The sequence below is a fragment of the Simochromis diagramma genome, unplaced genomic scaffold, assembly GCF_900408965.1.
Source record: "Simochromis diagramma unplaced genomic scaffold, fSimDia1.1 OVJJ01000816.1, whole genome shotgun sequence".
Lineage (NCBI taxonomy): Eukaryota > Metazoa > Chordata > Actinopteri > Cichliformes > Cichlidae > Simochromis > Simochromis diagramma.
Window position 1 is genome coordinate 18,669,148 of NW_024386908.1, and position 18,514 is coordinate 18,687,661.

The following is an 18,514-nucleotide window of genomic DNA, read 5'->3' on the forward strand; positions in this document are numbered from 1 at the left end:
CAGCTGCAGGAAAAAATAGATTTGCACAAATAAAACTTTTTAAGTCTCACCTGTTCACGAGTCTCTGCTGCTGTCTAACTGCGTCAACGAGGCTTAATTTTGCCGCGAAACCATGCCTCCGGGGCAGAGAAGCAGAGACGGAGGTAACGGACCAATCTAAACGCAAGTCAGCGCTGACTTACGGAAGGAGCCGCAGCGCAGTCGGCGTCTTTCTTCTTCTTGTGCGTTTTATTGGTGGCTGGCAAACAGGGAAATGGTGGATTATCGCCACCAACTGGTATGGGGTGCTGCTGTTAGCCTCTGTTAGCTCCTTCCTTTGAAGTGGATCTAACCCTGTTGGGCTGTGTAACTTTACACTTAACTTTTTATCAGAGGCAAAATATGAATTTTAGGGTATTTTAGGCATAATATTAGCTGATTATGCAAGTTAGTTATGCTACTTCCTATGTGTAACACATAAACACTTTCACAAATTTTAAAACGTATTTTCATTGTTATCAGTTGGAAAATGTATTTTTTGCATAAACATACTTTATTAAGTACTACTCTTTTAATTAAACTTGGCTTGATAGGAGTTTTGAAATACTCACTTCTGTGCATATAAATTCACAAAGTTCAGACTGTACGTCAGAACAAAAACAAACAAAAAAAGACTTTTAGAAAATTTAGAGTGTTTATTTTTTAAGCATTTTTAGATAATGTACATGTCATTTATTCATATCACATTTAAAAAGTCCAAAACAATTTCAAATAAAAAAAATTGTATGTATATGAAAACTGTCAGCATAAAACAAAAGTCTAACTAACTACATACAGTGAGGATATAATAACTGTTTTATATGATTCTAGCATAAGCTAGACAACACCATCCTAAATCTTATATGGGACAATGTTCTTTAGCATAAATATAGAATCTAAAACTAAAAAATTAAAATAAAACAATGTTGTGGATCTGATATGGTTTTCAGTGGCAGTAGTTTCAAATTATTTGTGTAAAAAGTTTTACATTCTTCATCCTTTAAATGTTACATAATTTGTGACAACATATCTGATAAATCTGTACATATTAATCAAACTAAATGACTTGATTTGACACACACACACACACACACACACACACACACACACACACACACACACACACACACAAGGTCTGTGTACAGTTATTAAATGCGGGTGATTTTCTTTATGTGGCTGCCAAACGTTTGTTTATGCTGCAAACCCCCTGACCAACTGTCACCGGTTAGTTGTAAGAATCTTGATTAATCCTAAAACAAAAATTTTCAGTGGTTAATTCAGATATTAGGTGGGTTTTTGAGGTGAAAAGAAAAGATAATTTAGCCCAGGGCTTCAGTTTGTTTGAGTTAGCAGTACATTTCATCAAGGCTTTTAATGGCTTCCTCTTTAGAGATTTTTTTCCAGTCATCAGGAATCTCTCCTCTGCCCTGGAATTTTAGGTTATAGTGCTCTTCCAGTGTGTTTTGAAATCGGCACACAAACCATTTCCAGTACGATAGTCTCGACCCATCGGGAGTGATTCTCCATGTGGCATACTTTGAGCCAGCAGTTCTGTATTGTTTATAAGGAATGCTTTCCTCTGAATCATGATGAGGGTAAAACCTGCCTTCGCTCGAAACGTTTGTTGTGCAGAAAGTGATGCACAACTCCACTGTGCCTTTGTAGTGCCATCCTTGGATCCCATTAGGTCGATGGAAAGGGACGCTGTGGTCATCGGGACTGTGATCTTCAATAGTGTTGATACAAACAGCGGAACAGAATGGACACTTTACCCAGCAACGCTTACACAGCTGATCTGTGAGGATTTCATCAGGCTTCAGTCTGGATTCCTTCAAGTTTTCCAGTGACATGGTGCTCATCTGCACAATGATGGCAGCAAATCCTTTCTCTATCTCTCCCTTCAGAAAGTTAAAATCATTTATGTCACTGAAGTTTTGAGAACAAATGGGATCCAGAGTAAGCTTATCATTTAGCGCACTGGAAAACTCCTTCAGCCACCTGTCTGCCTCTCCTCCCTGAGTTTGGACTTTATGTGTTGCAGTAAATAAAGCTTGACTAACAAGTGAGTTGATGTCAAGAACGTTTTTCTCAAGTAAATTCACGGCTTCATCCTTGTGATCTTTGAAGATGTATTTCTCTACTGCTGCTGCGATAAAAGCTTTTGTATGTTTCCTTGGGTTCTTGATGTAGGTGATGAAATCATCAAAGACTTCTTTCTCAGCGAGGGACTTCAGTATATGTTTCTCCAAGTCCAGAGTGTTGCCACTGAATGCTGGGAAATTGCACTTCATCTGGTCAGCCAGATCAATGGCAGTCCTGTTGTAGAGAACCTCAACAGTGGAAGCTTTCAGCTTTTCACAGATCAGTTCTCCAAGGACAACAGCAGATGAGTTTCCTTTGCAAAAGCTTCTAAAAACTGTGGAAAACTGTGCTTCCTTGCTTTCTAAATATGTGAGTGGATCATTCCTCATTTTGAATTTTTTATGGGACTCGAGAAGCCAAGTCTCTGCTCTGTCGAACACATACAGCAAGAGATCAACTGTAAAATCCTTCTTCAAAGCAAATTTCCTTTCTGACACAAATTTCTCGACTTCATCTTTCACATGTTTGGCAAGTTCATGCAAGTAAGTTGGTGTGTAGCCTCTTGTTACTACAGGTTTACTTTTCAGTGCACCAAGGGACTCGTTTTCAGCTTTTTCAATGAGCGATCTGATTTGTTGTTGTTCTTTAAATGAGAAAGAACTGCTGAAAGCATATTTTTTGTAAAGATCTACCACAGTCCCCAGAAATTTTGGTCCACTTGTCTTCAGGTAGTCTGAATAATCACCAATCTCAGATATTTTCTTGTATCTCCCACGTCTTTTTGATTCATCTACAAAAGCCAGTTCAAAACCGAGTTCTTGAAGAATAGTACAATAATCTTCTTCCAAGTTGACGTCTACAACTGTTTTAGTATCTGCTGTTAATTCAGTAATCCAGCCACTCCAAACAGAGTTGAACTGTTTGTTAAGCTCTTCTTCATCTCTGACTTTATCCTTCAGTTGCTGAGCGAGCTCTTTGCTCTTCTGTAGCAGCTTGTTCTCAAAGCCTGTCTTATCATCATCCAACTGTTTACATGCTTTCTTCTGGAGGATAACTCCATCAAGTTTTGTTTTTAATCTGCTCGCCTGCTCATCATAAAACTCACTGATTTTGATTTCAAATCGTCCTCTCCACTGAGTCAACATTTCTTTATCCTTGTCACTCTCAAAGTATGTTTTTATCGCTTTCCTAATTTCTTTAAATGTTTTGCTTGTTTCCTCCAAAAGATACGTCTTCTCAACCTTGTCAAGATCTCCATTTTCAATTCTGTTATGAAGCTGTTCTTCAGTGGTCAACATCTTGCTTCTAAGGGCCCAGGTCCAGTTCCCATACTGAACCTCAAGTTTTCTGTATACTGCGATTTCAAGTGTGTTTTTAAAACTGAAAACAAAGCTTTCATTCAGAAGGGCATTCCACAGGTCCTCAACTTTGGTCTTGAACTGAGAGAGTGTGATTCCAGCAGACTTTGAAGCTTTAGACAGGATGACGTCCTTTAGTTCTTGGATGCTCTCACTGTAACCTGGATTTGGAGGAGCCATGGGTGGACTGCCCTCCCATAGCTGGGCACAGTATTTCACATCTTTTTGCACATCAAATTCAATGACATCACTGAAGCACTCTGCATCGCAAACCTCCTCTTCAGCTGCTAGCTTGGTCATCTGGTCCAGTTTTTCCTGCAGGCGTCTCTTTCCATCCATGTTTTTCTCTGCTGCTGCCACATCTGTAACATTCTGGTGAACAAACACACAACTGGGAGAAAGATGAACTTTCTTCATCCTCATGAAAGCCTGAACAACAATCTGCAGAATGTCCTGCATCTCAGATGGATTCTCTCCAAAGATGTTGATCAATGTCAAGTTTCCCAGACCAACAACAAATGTTGCCAGTTCATTGTCATGGTGAGGAGTGGCATTACCTTCCAACTCAAGAGCACAGAGTCCTTCAGTGTCCACCACTAGAACATAGTCGGTCTGAAAGTCTTTCTGCATCTCCTCTGATACTTTGAGCAGTTGCATAAAGGCACCTTTGGTGCACCTGCCAGCACTTACTGCAAACTGCAAACCAAACATGGTGTTCAGCATTGTTGATTTTCCACTGCTTTGTAGGCCTAAAACTGACAACACAAAAACTCTCTGGTCACCCAGTTTCTTGATGACTTCCTCTAAAAGACTGGAGATCCACCTTAAAGGCACGTGACCTGCATCTCCATCCATCAGCTCCATTGGATATCCTGATATCATCAACTGTGCAGCCAGCTCAGGATATTTAGACCAGTCAGTGTTGTTTCTCTCCTGCTGTATTTCTCTATGGGCTTCATAGATCTGTCCCATTTCCCTGAAGATGTGCTCCAAGCCAAAAGATGCAGACTGCAGTTTTTTGGAGATGCCTTCGAGCTCAGCCTGTTTTCTCAATAGCAAATCTGATTTGTCGTGTTTGCTTTTCAAAACCAAGACCTCAGACCATGTTGTATTGTAACTTCTGAGAATCAAAGAAAGATAATTTGTGGAGAGCGCATCTATTAAGATCTGAGTCCATTTTAGGAAATATTCTTTGTCTATTGGTGGCAATGATGAGAGGGATCCAATGAACAGCTCCATCAGTTTACTGCAGGGAGCAGCACATTGTTTCTGACGGATTCTCATCAGTTCTTGTTGCTTTTGACTTCTCTCCTTTTCAATTTCTCCTCTAAGATGAAACAGCTGTTTGTGTATTTTGCACCAGTCACACCAGAGCTGCCCTTGAACAGCAAGAAATTCATCTTTGATCTTTGAGACATCCATGTTGTCTTTTGTGAGCAGATTAATTATTTGCAAAGCAGCAGATTTCCCTCTTTGACAGGCTGGGTCACTTTCATCCACTCTGGTTCCAGAGAGCTCAGCCATGGTTTCAAGATGGAAAAATGGCTTCAAGTTGGAACCATCTGGAGAAGATAAAACTTCTCTAATGATCTTTTTCAGCTGTTCAGATACATCCGCTTGGTTTTTATCTTTGAGCCCGATAATGTATTTTCCATTTTTTGTCTTAACATCACAGCAGTCATCAACAGTGACACAAATGAGCGACTTCTTGGACTTAAAAAGAGTTGCTATGAAAGAACTACTTTCTTTGTTTTTCTGCAGAGTTTCAACAAGAAAAATATTGATGGAGGATTTTTCAATCAATATTTCACGCTGTTCTTGAAGTGACAGCGCGTCACCATGAAGATTACAAAAGGCAATGCAGTCATTGAAGGCATCATTGGGTTTTCCAGCAGGACAGTACCAGGCAATCTCTGCCACACCATCCATCAGATGGCAAGACTTGGTGCTTCCTAAGCAGTTTCTGTGGAAGAAGGTGCTGTGACGATCGTTGAGCAAAGTGTTCATCAGCTGAGATTTAGACACTGACAAAGAACCCAGGCGGAAAAATGACACCAAGGGTGTCTGAGCTTTGTAGACTGGGATGTTCTTCATGGTGACAATTTGTGAGTCAGGTTCGATTTGAGTTACCTTCCAGCTTTTTGTTATTTGTCTGAATGTCCACAAAGGACACACAATCTCCTTTGATACTGGGTCAGGAACAAGCAAAGGTAAGGCATACTGACACTGAGCGAGCTTTGCAATTATGATCTGTTTAAGGAAGCTGTCTGAGCAGTGATATACTGCCATCTGAACATCCATTGGATGCAGAGGAGTCTGTTCTTTCTCATGTGTGTCTACGCTTGTTCTCAATAAAGCCTCCAAATCACCGTCATCCGTCTCAGTGATTTCAGACACTGTGGGATTTAAATAGGCCATCTCAAGACTGTCTGGTCTTACAAGAATACATCTGACCCTGTAGTCTAACATCATCAGTCTGTAGAGAAACATCTGAGCTAGATCTTTCTCAGATGTGATGTGGTGCAGTTTTATAGGTGGGCGTATTTGAAAAAAATCTTCTACTGAAAACTTGAGTTGGAGTTTGTCTTGAAGATGAAGTCTGCTGAGGAGTGTCTCAAAATGTCGATGGCATGACTTCTTCTGTGAGAATGAAATTAAAATATCTAATCACATTAAAGAACAAACCAAATATTCATTTTGATCATTTGATAGAAATGTTTATTCTCTTACCTCCTCTTCATTTTCACTCGCGTCATTATCTGACGTTCCTGCGGGATATCAATGAAGCAGAACCAAGTAAGTTGGAATCAGCACATTTCTGTATACACACACACACACACACACACACACACACACACACACACACACACATATATATATATATATATATATATATATATATATATATATATATATATATTAGGGGTGCAACGATATTCGTATCGATATTGAACCGTTCGATACAGTGCTTTCGGTTCGGTACGCATATGTATCGAACAATACAACATTTGTAATTTATTTTATCAATTTTCCTTCTGACGATGCTGTCTGTGTTGAGCGCTCAGTGAATCTGTGTTCGACTACTCCGCCTAGGCTGCACTGTCGAGCGCAGATCCACTGAGCGCTCAACACAGACAGCATAGTCAGAAGGAAGAGCGCAGGGCACCTCCCCCACCCTCATTCAGATCTGGCGTTTGGAATTATTTTGGTTTTCATGTGATGTATGACCCTGAAGGTAAGCGAGTCATGGACTAAAGTAAAACAGTATGTTGGATGTGCCATGCAATGCTCAATTACATTGGTGTGAACTAGTGTGTTAGCGCAGTTAGCTCGTTAAAGTGTTTGCCGTCTAGCCCAGCCCCATGCACGGAGCGATCGGCGGTAGCTCGTTAACGGAGATTTGCCGTGTTGTGGCGTTAAGGTCATTTCAACGAGATTAACCTGAAAGCACTAGTGGGAACACAACGAATATGACTGCACATTTACGCCGACATCATCCTAGTGCAAAGACAAAAACAACAAGCATGCTACTAACTTTAGCCGAGTCATTTAGACAGCTGTTAGCACATGATTCTCCTTATGCTGCTGAGAATATAGCCCAGAAGAAGCGGATAGTATAGCTTTTATTTTGGAAAGAGACATTTCTCTGTAATAAACTCTCTTTTCCAAAGATGAGTGATTCCTCAATCAGATACAGGGCTTGCAATATCGCTAGCCCGACGTCCCAGAGCTAGCGATTTTTTCAGTCGGGCTACCAAAATCTATCTCTTCCCTGCCCGTCGGGCTATTGTAGGAAAAATATATGTCAATGCTTTTGCATTCTTTCAGAAATGTAGCTGGGTAATTATGTCATTGGCATCGGTGAGCCACTGTCAATATGTGACACATTGAAGTCGCGTTTGAATTTGCGCTTGTTTTTTGCTTTCACTTTGCAATCGTGCGAACTGTGTGTAAAGAGCGACAGCACTGATCTGTGAGTGATGATAATTTGTGCACCAATTCCTCTGACATCGTCTTATTAATCGTTAGCTTACTATGCAAACATGACAAGTGAAATCTCCCGCAGCAAGCTTAAACATGTGAGAGGTTGATCGCGCAGAGAATCGCTGAGCTTATGTGAGTGAGCGTGTAAAAGCATTTCAGTTCTGCTGAGCCAAATAAGACAGGTCAGGGTGAAGAAGTGACAGCCAAAGAAAAGCTTACCACAAAACGGAGAAGTTATGACAAATCAGACTATAAGGCAAAAAGAAAGTGCAGCTTTATGGTTTCATGGACAAAAGAATTTCTGTGGCTGCAATATGATGAGCTAAATAACCAGGGGTACACATAAATGGTCCGCAGGTGCGCATTCGCTGTCAAAATAAAAAACACGCACAAGGGTTAGGGTTAAATTTAAAAACTGTACTTTTGAGTTAAAATATATATTTATAATTTTAATAAATGACAAATTAAAAATGCATGAACATTTTTTTGTATCGAAAAAATATCGAACCGTGACACCAAAGTATCGAACCGAACCGAATCGTGAATTTTGTGTATCGTTGCACCCCTAATATATATATATATATGTGTGTGTGTGTGTGTGTGAGATATGTATATGTTTTGCTATTGTGTATGATCAGAGTTCAAATAAACAATATTACCCTTCTTATTGGCTTGAGATGTCGCTTGAATCTTGATTATAGAGTTTTCTGCTGGTGCTGCAGTGTCATTACTCTTTGACTGTATGTCTTCATTCATAGTGTAGCTCTAAAAAACAGATATTTTAACTTAGCGTGCAGGTAGAGCCACCGACCTTTATAACAAAATGATGACAAGCTCTTGATTTTTTTGTGAAACCAAGGTCCTTCTTCCTCTCAAATGACAGTGTTAACCACTCGATAACTGAAAACTTAATTTATCTCATCATATTCTTGTTATTTAACCTCAGCTGTTATGGCTAGAAATTACTTTCTTCACAAATAAAATTTTAAGCATTAGAGAATAAAACATATTGATAAACATCTCACGCATGTATCGTAACTTGTTGCTGCCTGTCAGTATTCAACAAAGACTGAACCAAAATGAAGCAGTTTGTGAAAAACTACGTAAGAGAAACCAGTCCACCCCAGGATTAAGTAAACTGCAGAACCACTTTTAGCAGCAATAACTTGAAGTGATCACTCTTTCACATCGTTGCTTCAATTCTTTGAGATTTGTGGTCGTTTATTTTTGCACAGCTCTCTTAAACTCCCACCACAGAATATCAGTTGGGTTGAGGTCTGGTCTTTCACTGGACAATTTCAACACATTTGTTCTTTTCTTTTTCAGCCTTTCTGTTGTAGATTTGTTGTGTGACATTTAGTTCAAAATATCTTTTGACTTCTTTAGTATACAGACTTCCTGGATGACTCAGCGACTGTAAGGTTTTCTGTGGATGCAAAATCATCACGTCTCAACCACAGTGCAGACAGTTGGTATGAGGTGTTTGCGGTGATATGCTGAGTTTGGTTTTATGCATTATGGGCAAACACCTCCACTCTGTTCTCATCTGTCCGAAGTGCATTGTTCCAGATATATTTTGTGGTTTGTTCATATGAAGCTTTGCAAATCTAAACTTTTTTTTAGAGAGAGAATAGAGACTTTCTCCTGCAGACCTTCCAAAGAACCTGTATTTGTTCAGTCCTTTTCTACTGACATGAAGGTTAACATTTAGTATGCTAACTGGGGCATGTAGAGTCAGGAGCTCTCATGCTTTTGCAGTTTCTCTGAGCATTTTACGTCCGACCTTTATGTCCACTCCTTGGAAGATTGTATTAACACACATTTCTCACACTGCTCCAGATCTGCACATTGCCAAAACTTCAACTTAGTTTTTAACACACTGCTACTGCAGTTTGGCTTTTTTTCCCTGTTAAATAAGTGATGACATTGTGTAATCTGTCATGTTTTGTTGTGCACCTGAGGTTGTGTTTCAGAACCTGGTAAGGAACAGATGATTTTATTATATTTGTAAAACAAAAATATTGACAGTGTACTTTCTTTTCACCAGAGTAGACTGCTATAAGTAGACTTAGAGGAGCAGTTTGGTGTTCATTTTGCTATGACAGTGAACAGGGACGATACAAAGACTTCATCTTTACCTCTGTTTCAGCTGCGCTCTTCTCTGACTCCTCTCCTGCAGGGTAAGTTAACAACAGGCAGGTTAAAGGATCGAACATTGAAGAAATGCTTTATCAAGTGTCAAAATATGTTATTTTGAAGAAATTAATCTCCTTCAGTTAAATATAAAGAGTCTTAGTTGTATTTATACATTGATGTATTAATCGAGATGCTGCCCCTGTCAAAGGTGACCTCTTTACTTTCAATCCGTCCAACTGAAGGATTGGAGCCAAACGTTTTACACACTGCTAAACAGTAACAGAATGAGCAATAATCCATTAACAGAAGTTACGCTTCACTAACTACACTGTGCCTAAAATAAATAACGACACACATATAGGTAATGTAAAATAATATGATGTATCAAAAGACTACTGTTGTTAAGATACAAAATAGCACATAAAGTTAGCAAACAAAATTATAACTGTGAACGAACTGATAAAATTGCCTGTTTATTTTTTTTTATTTTTTTATTTATTTATTTATTTATTTTTTGCCTGTCCCATTTGGCTCTTTTGCCATCAGAATTATTGTCTAAAGGCAAAGAAAGATGCCCAACGGATTTACTTTACCAAATTGACCATCCCAGCCTTGTTTTTTTAAAAGGTTCCTTCATGTAATGATCTGCTAGAGGGTGTGGGGGGGCCACAGCCCCGTCCTTCAGGGCATGAAGCAGGTATGGAGGAGATCAAAACTCCAGACATCCAGAGGCCCCCAGAACACAAGAGACCAAGGAAGACTAACAGAGGGGCAGCCGCGCCACTGTCCCAGAAAGAGCTGAGGAGAGTCCCAGATGAGGGTTCACTCAACAGCCGCGGAGCAGAAGCCAGGGGGAGTTGCAGTGACGCGCCCGTGAGCTCCGCCGGCAGCCAGCCGTGCCTGAGTGACCGAGCCCCAGGCCGAGAGGCCGGGGGCACCCCACCTCCGAAGTGGCCCGAGCGAGCCCCAGGCTCCAGGCCCCGATAAGCGGCCGCCAAGGAGTGAGCCGGTGTGTACCTGGACGCCCATCCCCAGACACAAAGAACCACCAACGCACCGATGTCTGAGGGAGTCCGCCACTGGCAGGGGAAGTGGTGGTGGGGGGAGATAGGCCTCCAAACCTTGGAGGGCCTGAGATGTCCCCAGAGAGGTGGCGTCTGATACCCAACCTGACATATAGACACAGACATACAGGCACACACAGACACAAACATCCATTCCCACCCTCATGCTCTCATATGCACTTACTCCACACTCAACCAACGTGGAGACAGACATAAAGAGACGCTGTACACACGATCACACTCCCCAAGCGTACTCTACGAACCGGGTCTAGGTACCCTTGCCCTTGGAGGGGGGAACTGCACCCAGACCCAGGTGGTGTTACCCTTTTCCCTGCGGTGGGGAGAGGCAGAACGACCCGACTCCGCAGCAGCAGGGAGGCCCCACACTCCAGACCGCAGTCGGACGGCCAACTTCTCCTCCTAGCCCCCCCGCTCCAGCAGGTCGCAGAGAACGGCGGTGAAAATTGCCTGTTTAAATGTCACATGATCTGATTTACATCTTCTGATTGGTGGTGCTGAGGACATGGTCACTTTTCAGGACAAAGGGAAGTGACATTTTTGGGTATTTGCTAATAAACCATGTTTTGGAAGAAGGTCAGTGTCTAGAAGTGAACCAGCTCAGTTATTGTGCACACTGACAGCTTTTACACGATATTGCTAATTTTGAATGACGTTTAGACACTTTTGGATCTGAACTGTTGAATCTGTTGGATTTGTAAGACTGTTTATTTCTTTGCAAATGAGCAAAGCATCAAATAGTTATTTCCCTCAATACATGTTACTGTAGAAGTAAAGTTTTCATTGTTACCCTTCTCAATGTTTAAAGGTTGTGATGGAGTCCAGCTTTCAGATTCTCCTCCTCCTGTTGCGGTGTCTTCTCTTTTCTCTGACTGATCTTCATTTTCGTCTTGTGGCTCAGTCTGAGTAAAGAAGTCACTTGTATGACTTTATTTGCTGGCTGCGATGTCTGAGATTCAAACTGTACATGTGATTTGGCTCTATATAAATAAAACTGAATCAAATTGAACTTGTCATTATGTTCAGAACACAGACATTGTCCTTTAATGATGAACAAACATTAAAGGGTAAAACATCACCTTTCCTCTGACTTCACGTGTGATCTCCACTTTTTCTCCTACTGCAAGAGGACATAGAAAAGATGATTGTGCAGTCAAGGCAACTGTTCTTTGTTCATGTTATTTGCATATTGTCCATGGTAAATGGAGTTGTACGCCGTCTTAGTGACTGGACATGGATCAATACTGAATACTGAGTGTTTATTATTATATTGGTTCAACAAACTGAGAAGATTTTCTGACCACACTGATAACAATGTGTGGAAGGCTTTATTGTTGCTGTTGCTTTAGTGTAAAGTGTAGTGTAAAAACATCGGATTTCATACAGAAATATAACTTTAATTAATGTTTACACATATGTCTCTGTGCTGAGCTTCATGTCTCTTCATAATCATGACAGAGGAAGACATTTTTTCCATTTTTCTGCTGCATGTAGGAGCTGTTTTGGGACATGCATTTTTAGAGATCAGAGCTTGAAATATGTACTGAGAATTGTCCAAGAGCAGCCAACAAAAACACTTAAAAGTACTGAAGGAACAGTAAGTAGAGATTACACATTTGATATCTGTAGAAACACAGATTGGACCAAGCTGGACTCCTGTCCTTCAGAGCTTCTCTCCTCTGCACACTTTTGTGTTTAATAAGATTAATAATTCTTCTTCGTGTTTAAACTCCAATGTCCAACAAACAACTCCAAAAAATATATTTTAAAATGCTCGGTCAGGCTGTCGTGATCAGATTACCTCTGTTATTGGTGGAAGATGGTGCAGATGCATTTTCAGTTTCACTTCCTGTGCTTGTAACGTTCAGCTCTAGGTGCTGAGCTTCACCAGTTTTATTCAATAAAGGCTGAGAAAACAGGTAATAAATAACAGGTTAGATCTGAGATAAAATGTTGAAGTGTTTGACTGTAAGGATGTACACAGAAATGCAATTATTTGCAAATCCCATAAACTGATATTTTATTCCTAATAGACCACACAAAAAATAACTGATGTTTAAACTGAGGCATTTTAGTATTTCACTAAAAATACAGGCTCATTTTGAATTTGATGGCAGCAACATGTTTCAGAAAGTAAGTACTTTAGTAGGTACTAAAGACAAACAGCTGGAAGGACATTTGCAGCTAATTTGGTTGACAGGTCAGCAACATGAGAAGAGCATTTTAGGGTTTGTGGCAAGTAAAGATAGGCAGAGGTTAATCAATCTGCAAAGGAACTGGGCATTGTGGGTAACAACAATTGCATGTCATTGGTTTTTGTAGATTTAAGCAAAATGTATCTTATGGACATGCTTGTATTGTATATCTTGAAATGTAACTCTTAGAAAATGAATATGTGTGACAGCTGTATGATTAAATGTGAGAATTATATATATATATATATATATATATATATATATATATATATATTTATTTATTTTATTTTTTTACCTTTGTTGTCGTTTCACTTTCATCCAACTCATCTATGGAAAAAGAAAAAAAAAACACAACTTATACATAATGTCAGGTTTGATTACTACATTTAAGTCCTGAATGTTTCAGTTTGTTACTTTTAAAGTAACAACAGTTGCCTCAAAGCACATTACACTATGCAGTCCCCTATGAGCAGCGCCTAGCGTCAGTGGGAAGGAAGAACACCCTTTTGAAACGAGTAGACCTCTGGCAGAAACAGACAGGCAGCAATCAATGCAACCAGCTAGAAAGGTGAGAAAGAAGAAAAAAGAAGTGAAGGGAGAAAAGACAAAATGCAAGAGCTCAGACTGAAGTAAATGATCCGCATTGTGAAGAAGTGAACAAGCCCGCTCAACTGTGGGATAACATGGTACTATGAGGTATTTCAGATAAGATGAAGTATTGTACATTCAAATCTGGATTTAACAGGAAGTCAGGGAAATAAGCTGATCCAGCAAACATGCCAGTGCAGGCCCACAGTGGGTAGATGTGGGTGTATTGTGGAACTGTAGGTGTGACAAATCCACATTTATCACATGGAATATGGGGCCCAAGTGGTTGTGCAGACACAGGGTCCACAGCAGTTTTGCCCTGTTGGGTCCTCATAAGGGAAACCCATAATGGGCTCCATCAAGCAGATAAAATAAATGAAGTGAACGACTTTATATAAATGTAGGTCAGATGATTTATCACTTACTTGCGATTTAGTTATCACTGTTCAATGTTCAGTTTCTACGACTGTAAAGAGCGATTAAAACGTTAAGTGTGCTACATTAACAGTTTGAGTTGTATCAAATAATTAATTAAAACAGATGAATGTTACATTCAGTATTTAGCAATGCTGGCTCTTCACCATAAAATGTCTTTAACGGTGGCTGCTGGAGTCTCTAGTTTATGTTTGAGTTTTTTTCTCAGTGGGTTTATTCCAAAGTGGGAAAATCAATTTGAGAATAAGAATGAATTATGCTTCCTTATCATGGTCTCCAAGCCGGCATGGGTTCCTCGCTGCTTGGAAAGACTGGCTCAGGCATTGCTAACAAGGAGTAGGCTTCTTCGGCCTGCACTGACTAAAGAGCCCGGTTAGCTGACAGTTTATTTTGAACAATGTGGAACATTAAACCTGCCATCTACAACTACAAAACAGTCACATTTATTATATGCACCACTTAGCAGGGCTGTGGAGTGTTGGTGAAACAGCTGCAGAGCCAGAAGCACATAGTTAGTTTGCTAACGGTTAAGCTAGTTCACCTAAAAAAACACACTCATTACAGAAATGCTACAGGCACAGTCTGCAGCTAGTTATACGGGGTCCCTGCCTAATTAAGGCATTTGTGTTTTACAAGCAGAACGAGTATGCTATTTAAAAGATGAATTAATCAACTACAAAATCAGCTAGCAGCAGAACACCAGTGTGTACAGAGAGATCACAGTAAATAACACAGTACCGTCTGTGGCACAGCAACAGCAACACAAACGGAAGATTTTACACTTTCTTCTTTTTCTACAAAGTCTACGGTTTCTTTTTCCTCCTTTCTTTTCTGCTGTCTGCTCAAGCTCCTCCATCTCGGTGGATTTTCATCCAAGCAGAAGATCAGTAGTGTAATCTATCAGAGATGATTCAAAAAGAGAGATTAAAACAGAAAATTACAGAAAACAGAAAATTAAATAACTGCATCTTGGTTTCATTTTGAATCAAGGAAAAAAACTACAACTTTATCATAGCAGCAGATAGCAGAAATGAACTGTAAACAACTAATGTGCTTTTCCTCAAAACAAATACAGAATAAACTGCGACCTTATCAGGTCAGCAGACAGATTTCAGCGGAGAGCTACTGTTGCCCAGACTAACAAGAAGACATAGTGACACAAACTGAAAACCGGTTCTGAATTTAGTAAAATTAGAAGTACCACACTATAAAAACACCTGATTATAAGAAAAGCTTCATAATATTAGCATTTCTGAAATCTAACACTTTGTTGTTGTATTAAAAACAACCCCAAAGTGAAACTGACCACACTTGAATGAACATGCTGCTTTTGGTTTTCTTTTCCATCGACATGTGAACCAACCCCTTCACCCTGCCTGCTATCCTTCATTCACAAATCACCCCTGACGCACTTGTTCCATTGAAAACATTAACTTCAATAATTACAAGGGTACACATGTCTTGTGATCCACAATGCTGGCACTGTGCCTGTGAATGTGTGATGTGGTCTGTGTGTGTGATGATTTGTGTTTGTGATGTGTGATGAATGATTTTCAACTGCAAAGAATGTCACAAATATTTGCAGACCTTTGACTGCACATGAAGTTTTTGAGTTTTTTGAGATTTGTGAAGTTAAACAAAAAATGATCCGTGGTTAGAAGTCATCATAATGTGTTTTGGTAAATATGAACCATTTTCAGTGTTTCTTTACATCTGGCTTTGACTGCATCCTCTCTAAGGTCACTAAGAATGAAAAGGTGGCTTTTTCCCTGTTTTTGTTTTTTTAACTTTTGTCTCTGACTTGAAGTTTTTTTTTTCTTCCTTTATATATTAACTGTCTACTTTGTTACCTTTACAAATGTGCTGATTCCTGCATTGACTGCAGTCCTTCAGTTTGTGGACAGGAAACAAATGAGTTCTCAGTCATTTTCCTATCATGTAAAAAAAAAATCATCTGCATCTGAACAGGGACTCAGACCAAACTACCTAGTTATCTGTCAGCTGCTCTAACCACTGTCTTTTGCCTTAGAACTGCTCCTGATTATATTGTATGTATAAAAATGTTAAACTAATATTTTTGAAAGCCCCACATAAGAATGGAGGAATATGGCAACAGGGACTTTACCGATGAGCAAAGAGTGGAGAGTACCAAACTTGTCAACTAGACAAAACTGACAGTAAAAGGAAGCTCAACCACATCAAATGTGAAAGCAGCAAATATGAAAGTTCATTCAAAAGTTCAAAGTTTGGTAACAGAGTTTTTCACAAGAAAACTAAGTAAAAACAATGTGTATAAGATGGATAAATTAAAGGAAAGCCCAACATAAAGCATCTTAGGCCACATGCTGGATGATCATGTGCTGCAAGAACAGGTTTAGTGCTTATTGGCATTTATTCTCCAAGTGTTTCTGGAGGGATGAGCACAGTTCTTCAGAAAATAAATTCCCAGATTTGGTGTTTTAACCGCAATATGGGAATATGTGCATATATTTGTTGTCAGACGTTTACATCCACTCATCATGGGCATGAATGTCAGGGCAGTTTTGGGCTTTTCACAGTTTCCTCAAACTGTTCTTGATTACACAGCATACCTCCTTGATGACTTAATCCACACACAGTCCAAAATATACAGACAAGCTCAAATACAGATATACACTCGTATTAATATAGGGTTTAACTTTTTGCCTTCAACAAATTTCTGGCCTAAATACAGTTGGATATTTGACCAGAATTAGCAGAATTTATTTAAATTCATGCCATGAATCCATGATTAGTGTTTGTAACTTTCTGATCACAGCTGCACGATTCACTGTCATCCTTATTAAACCTTTTAACCCTGGTAGAGCTAACTCGGCTTTGCAGTGAATGAAAGTAACCGACACACACACACACACACACACACACACACACACACACACACACACACACACATGCGTGTACACACACACAAAAATGTTCCACAGTTAATACGTACTCACCTTTCCTTTGTGTTTCTGAGTTCAGTCCAGTTTGTGTAGATGCAGCTGTGTCTCAGTGAATCTTATCAGCACTGTTTTATAGAGTTCAGCGACCTTTGACTGGAGATCTGCCCCTGACAAAGCCTTCCCACAGGCTTTGAGCCAATGTCATGTAGTGTGAGAGGTGAATGAAAGTAAAAGTAAAAGTATGATATCATTGCTGCATTATAACATTTACCAGAAATGTTGTGGCTTAGAAGAAACGGTGGGCTCTTCATAACTGAGCATCCACATCAACATTTGTCTTTTTCTCTTCATGCATTTGGCTCAAGATCTATCAGATCATTACAGTGTTCAGTTCTTTAGAGACTTTAAAGCTCTTAAAGAGGATACATTTCTTCAGACACTGCAGGTGGTTATTTACACATGCAGTTGATTATTGTGCTGATAGGGTGTGGTCTGTGGTTCAGAACAAAGAAACAATGTGTGCAGGTGCATGTGGGGGATTCCCGTAGTGCCACTATGCTACAGCCACACTGTAATGTTTTACACAAAATCAATAATTAAGATGAATGTACTCTGAATGGTATTTGCAAACTGTGTTAAATAAACCGTTGAACCCCACCAGCTTTTAAACTCACACGACTGGAACATCTTACTTTGACAGTAATCAGTTCATTTCAGTCTCCACTTTTTAAAACAGTCAAGTGTCTCATCAGATTTAAAATTAAAAGCATTTCCATAATATTATATTAAACCCTCTGGAATAAATGCACGAATAAATCACCACATAAACAGTACATATAACTACATGCAAGGTCTTATACAGGAGCATAACTGCTTCTAAATTTAAAACTTAAAATTCAATTATGTTAGCTTGTGACAAATGTTAAGAGATTTTTTTTTTAATTTTATGTATTGAAAAAAGCTCTTGCTATGGATAAAAGTTAGCTCATTCCTCTTAAACAAGTATCCACCCATTCACAATGTTTTAAAAAAGATGTTTTTGTTTAGAAAGATGAAGACAGAAAGCTTAAGTACTGTTTCTAATGTCTATCTGAGTGGCAAGCCTACAGCCAGTATTGGCATTATCAGAGTCATTTATGTTTCTAAGATGTTGAATTAGTTATTTAATTGCATTTCTGAATAGAAAATTTTGTTTCCGTATTTGAATGTTCTGCTTGATTAATTTCTTAGAGAAGTTCGGTGTGATGAAGGAAGATTTGATACATATAGCACTAAACATCATAGAAGACATTTGAGATAGTGACCTCCAACAACATCCGAGATCTCTGTCCAGAAGAGTGCAGTCCTAGGAATAGCTAAGATACTGCGAAGGACCCTATTTTTTTTTTTAATTTAATTTGTTATTTTGGCATCATGAGCCCTCCATATATCTCAACATGAATTAGTTGAGTTGCTCTAGTGTCCACTAGATGCCACTAAACAAATTTCATCTGACTCGAGGCAAATGGAAAACCTCTTTAGAAATATAAAATTAGTGCTGTTTGGTATTTAAATGTTTTATAATCAAATTTAAAAAAAGATTTAAAATGAATCTTTCTTTATTATTTCATTCAGTCATATTAAAACATTTATGTTTATTTGATTGTTCACTGTCACTCTGTGTTATGACCTCATGTTGCCTCTTATAGTGTTTCTGTTTATACATGTTTACC

At 39.2% G+C, this 18,514-nt stretch overlaps 1 protein-coding gene across 1 annotated transcript; it reads right to left on the reverse strand.

Annotated features, from left to right (window-relative positions):
* Positions 1 to 754: 754 nt before the first annotated feature.
* LOC120735996 (interferon-induced very large GTPase 1-like) lies at positions 755 to 16,981 on the reverse strand. Its single transcript, XM_040035910.1, has 10 exons — positions 16,857 to 16,981; positions 14,617 to 14,775; positions 13,151 to 13,182; positions 12,462 to 12,567; positions 11,740 to 11,780; positions 11,451 to 11,562; positions 9,581 to 9,615; positions 8,102 to 8,207; positions 6,189 to 6,226; positions 755 to 6,098 (listed from the first exon to the last, which is right to left on the reverse strand). The coding sequence occupies exons 2-10, from the start codon at positions 14,732 to 14,734 to the stop codon at positions 1,365 to 1,367; spliced, it is 5,322 nt and encodes a 1,773-aa protein (XP_039891844.1). The 5' UTR covers positions 14,735 to 14,775; positions 16,857 to 16,981; the 3' UTR covers positions 755 to 1,364.
* Positions 16,982 to 18,514: the final 1,533 nt, after the last annotated feature.

Excerpts from the sequence above, each read along its gene's own strand:
- LOC120735996 (XM_040035910.1), bottom strand. The coding sequence starts at position 14,734 with ATGGAGGAGCTTGAGCAGACAGCAGAAAAGAAAGGAGGAAAAAGAAAC. Across the intron at positions 11,781-12,461 it reads ATCTTCCACCAATAACAGAG|TAGGAGAAAAAGTGGAGATC; the intron begins GTAATCTGATCA and ends GTCCTCTTGCAG. Across the intron at positions 6,099-6,188 it reads CGAGTGAAAATGAAGAGGAG|AAGAAGTCATGCCATCGACA; the intron begins GTAAGAGAATAA and ends TCATTCTCACAG.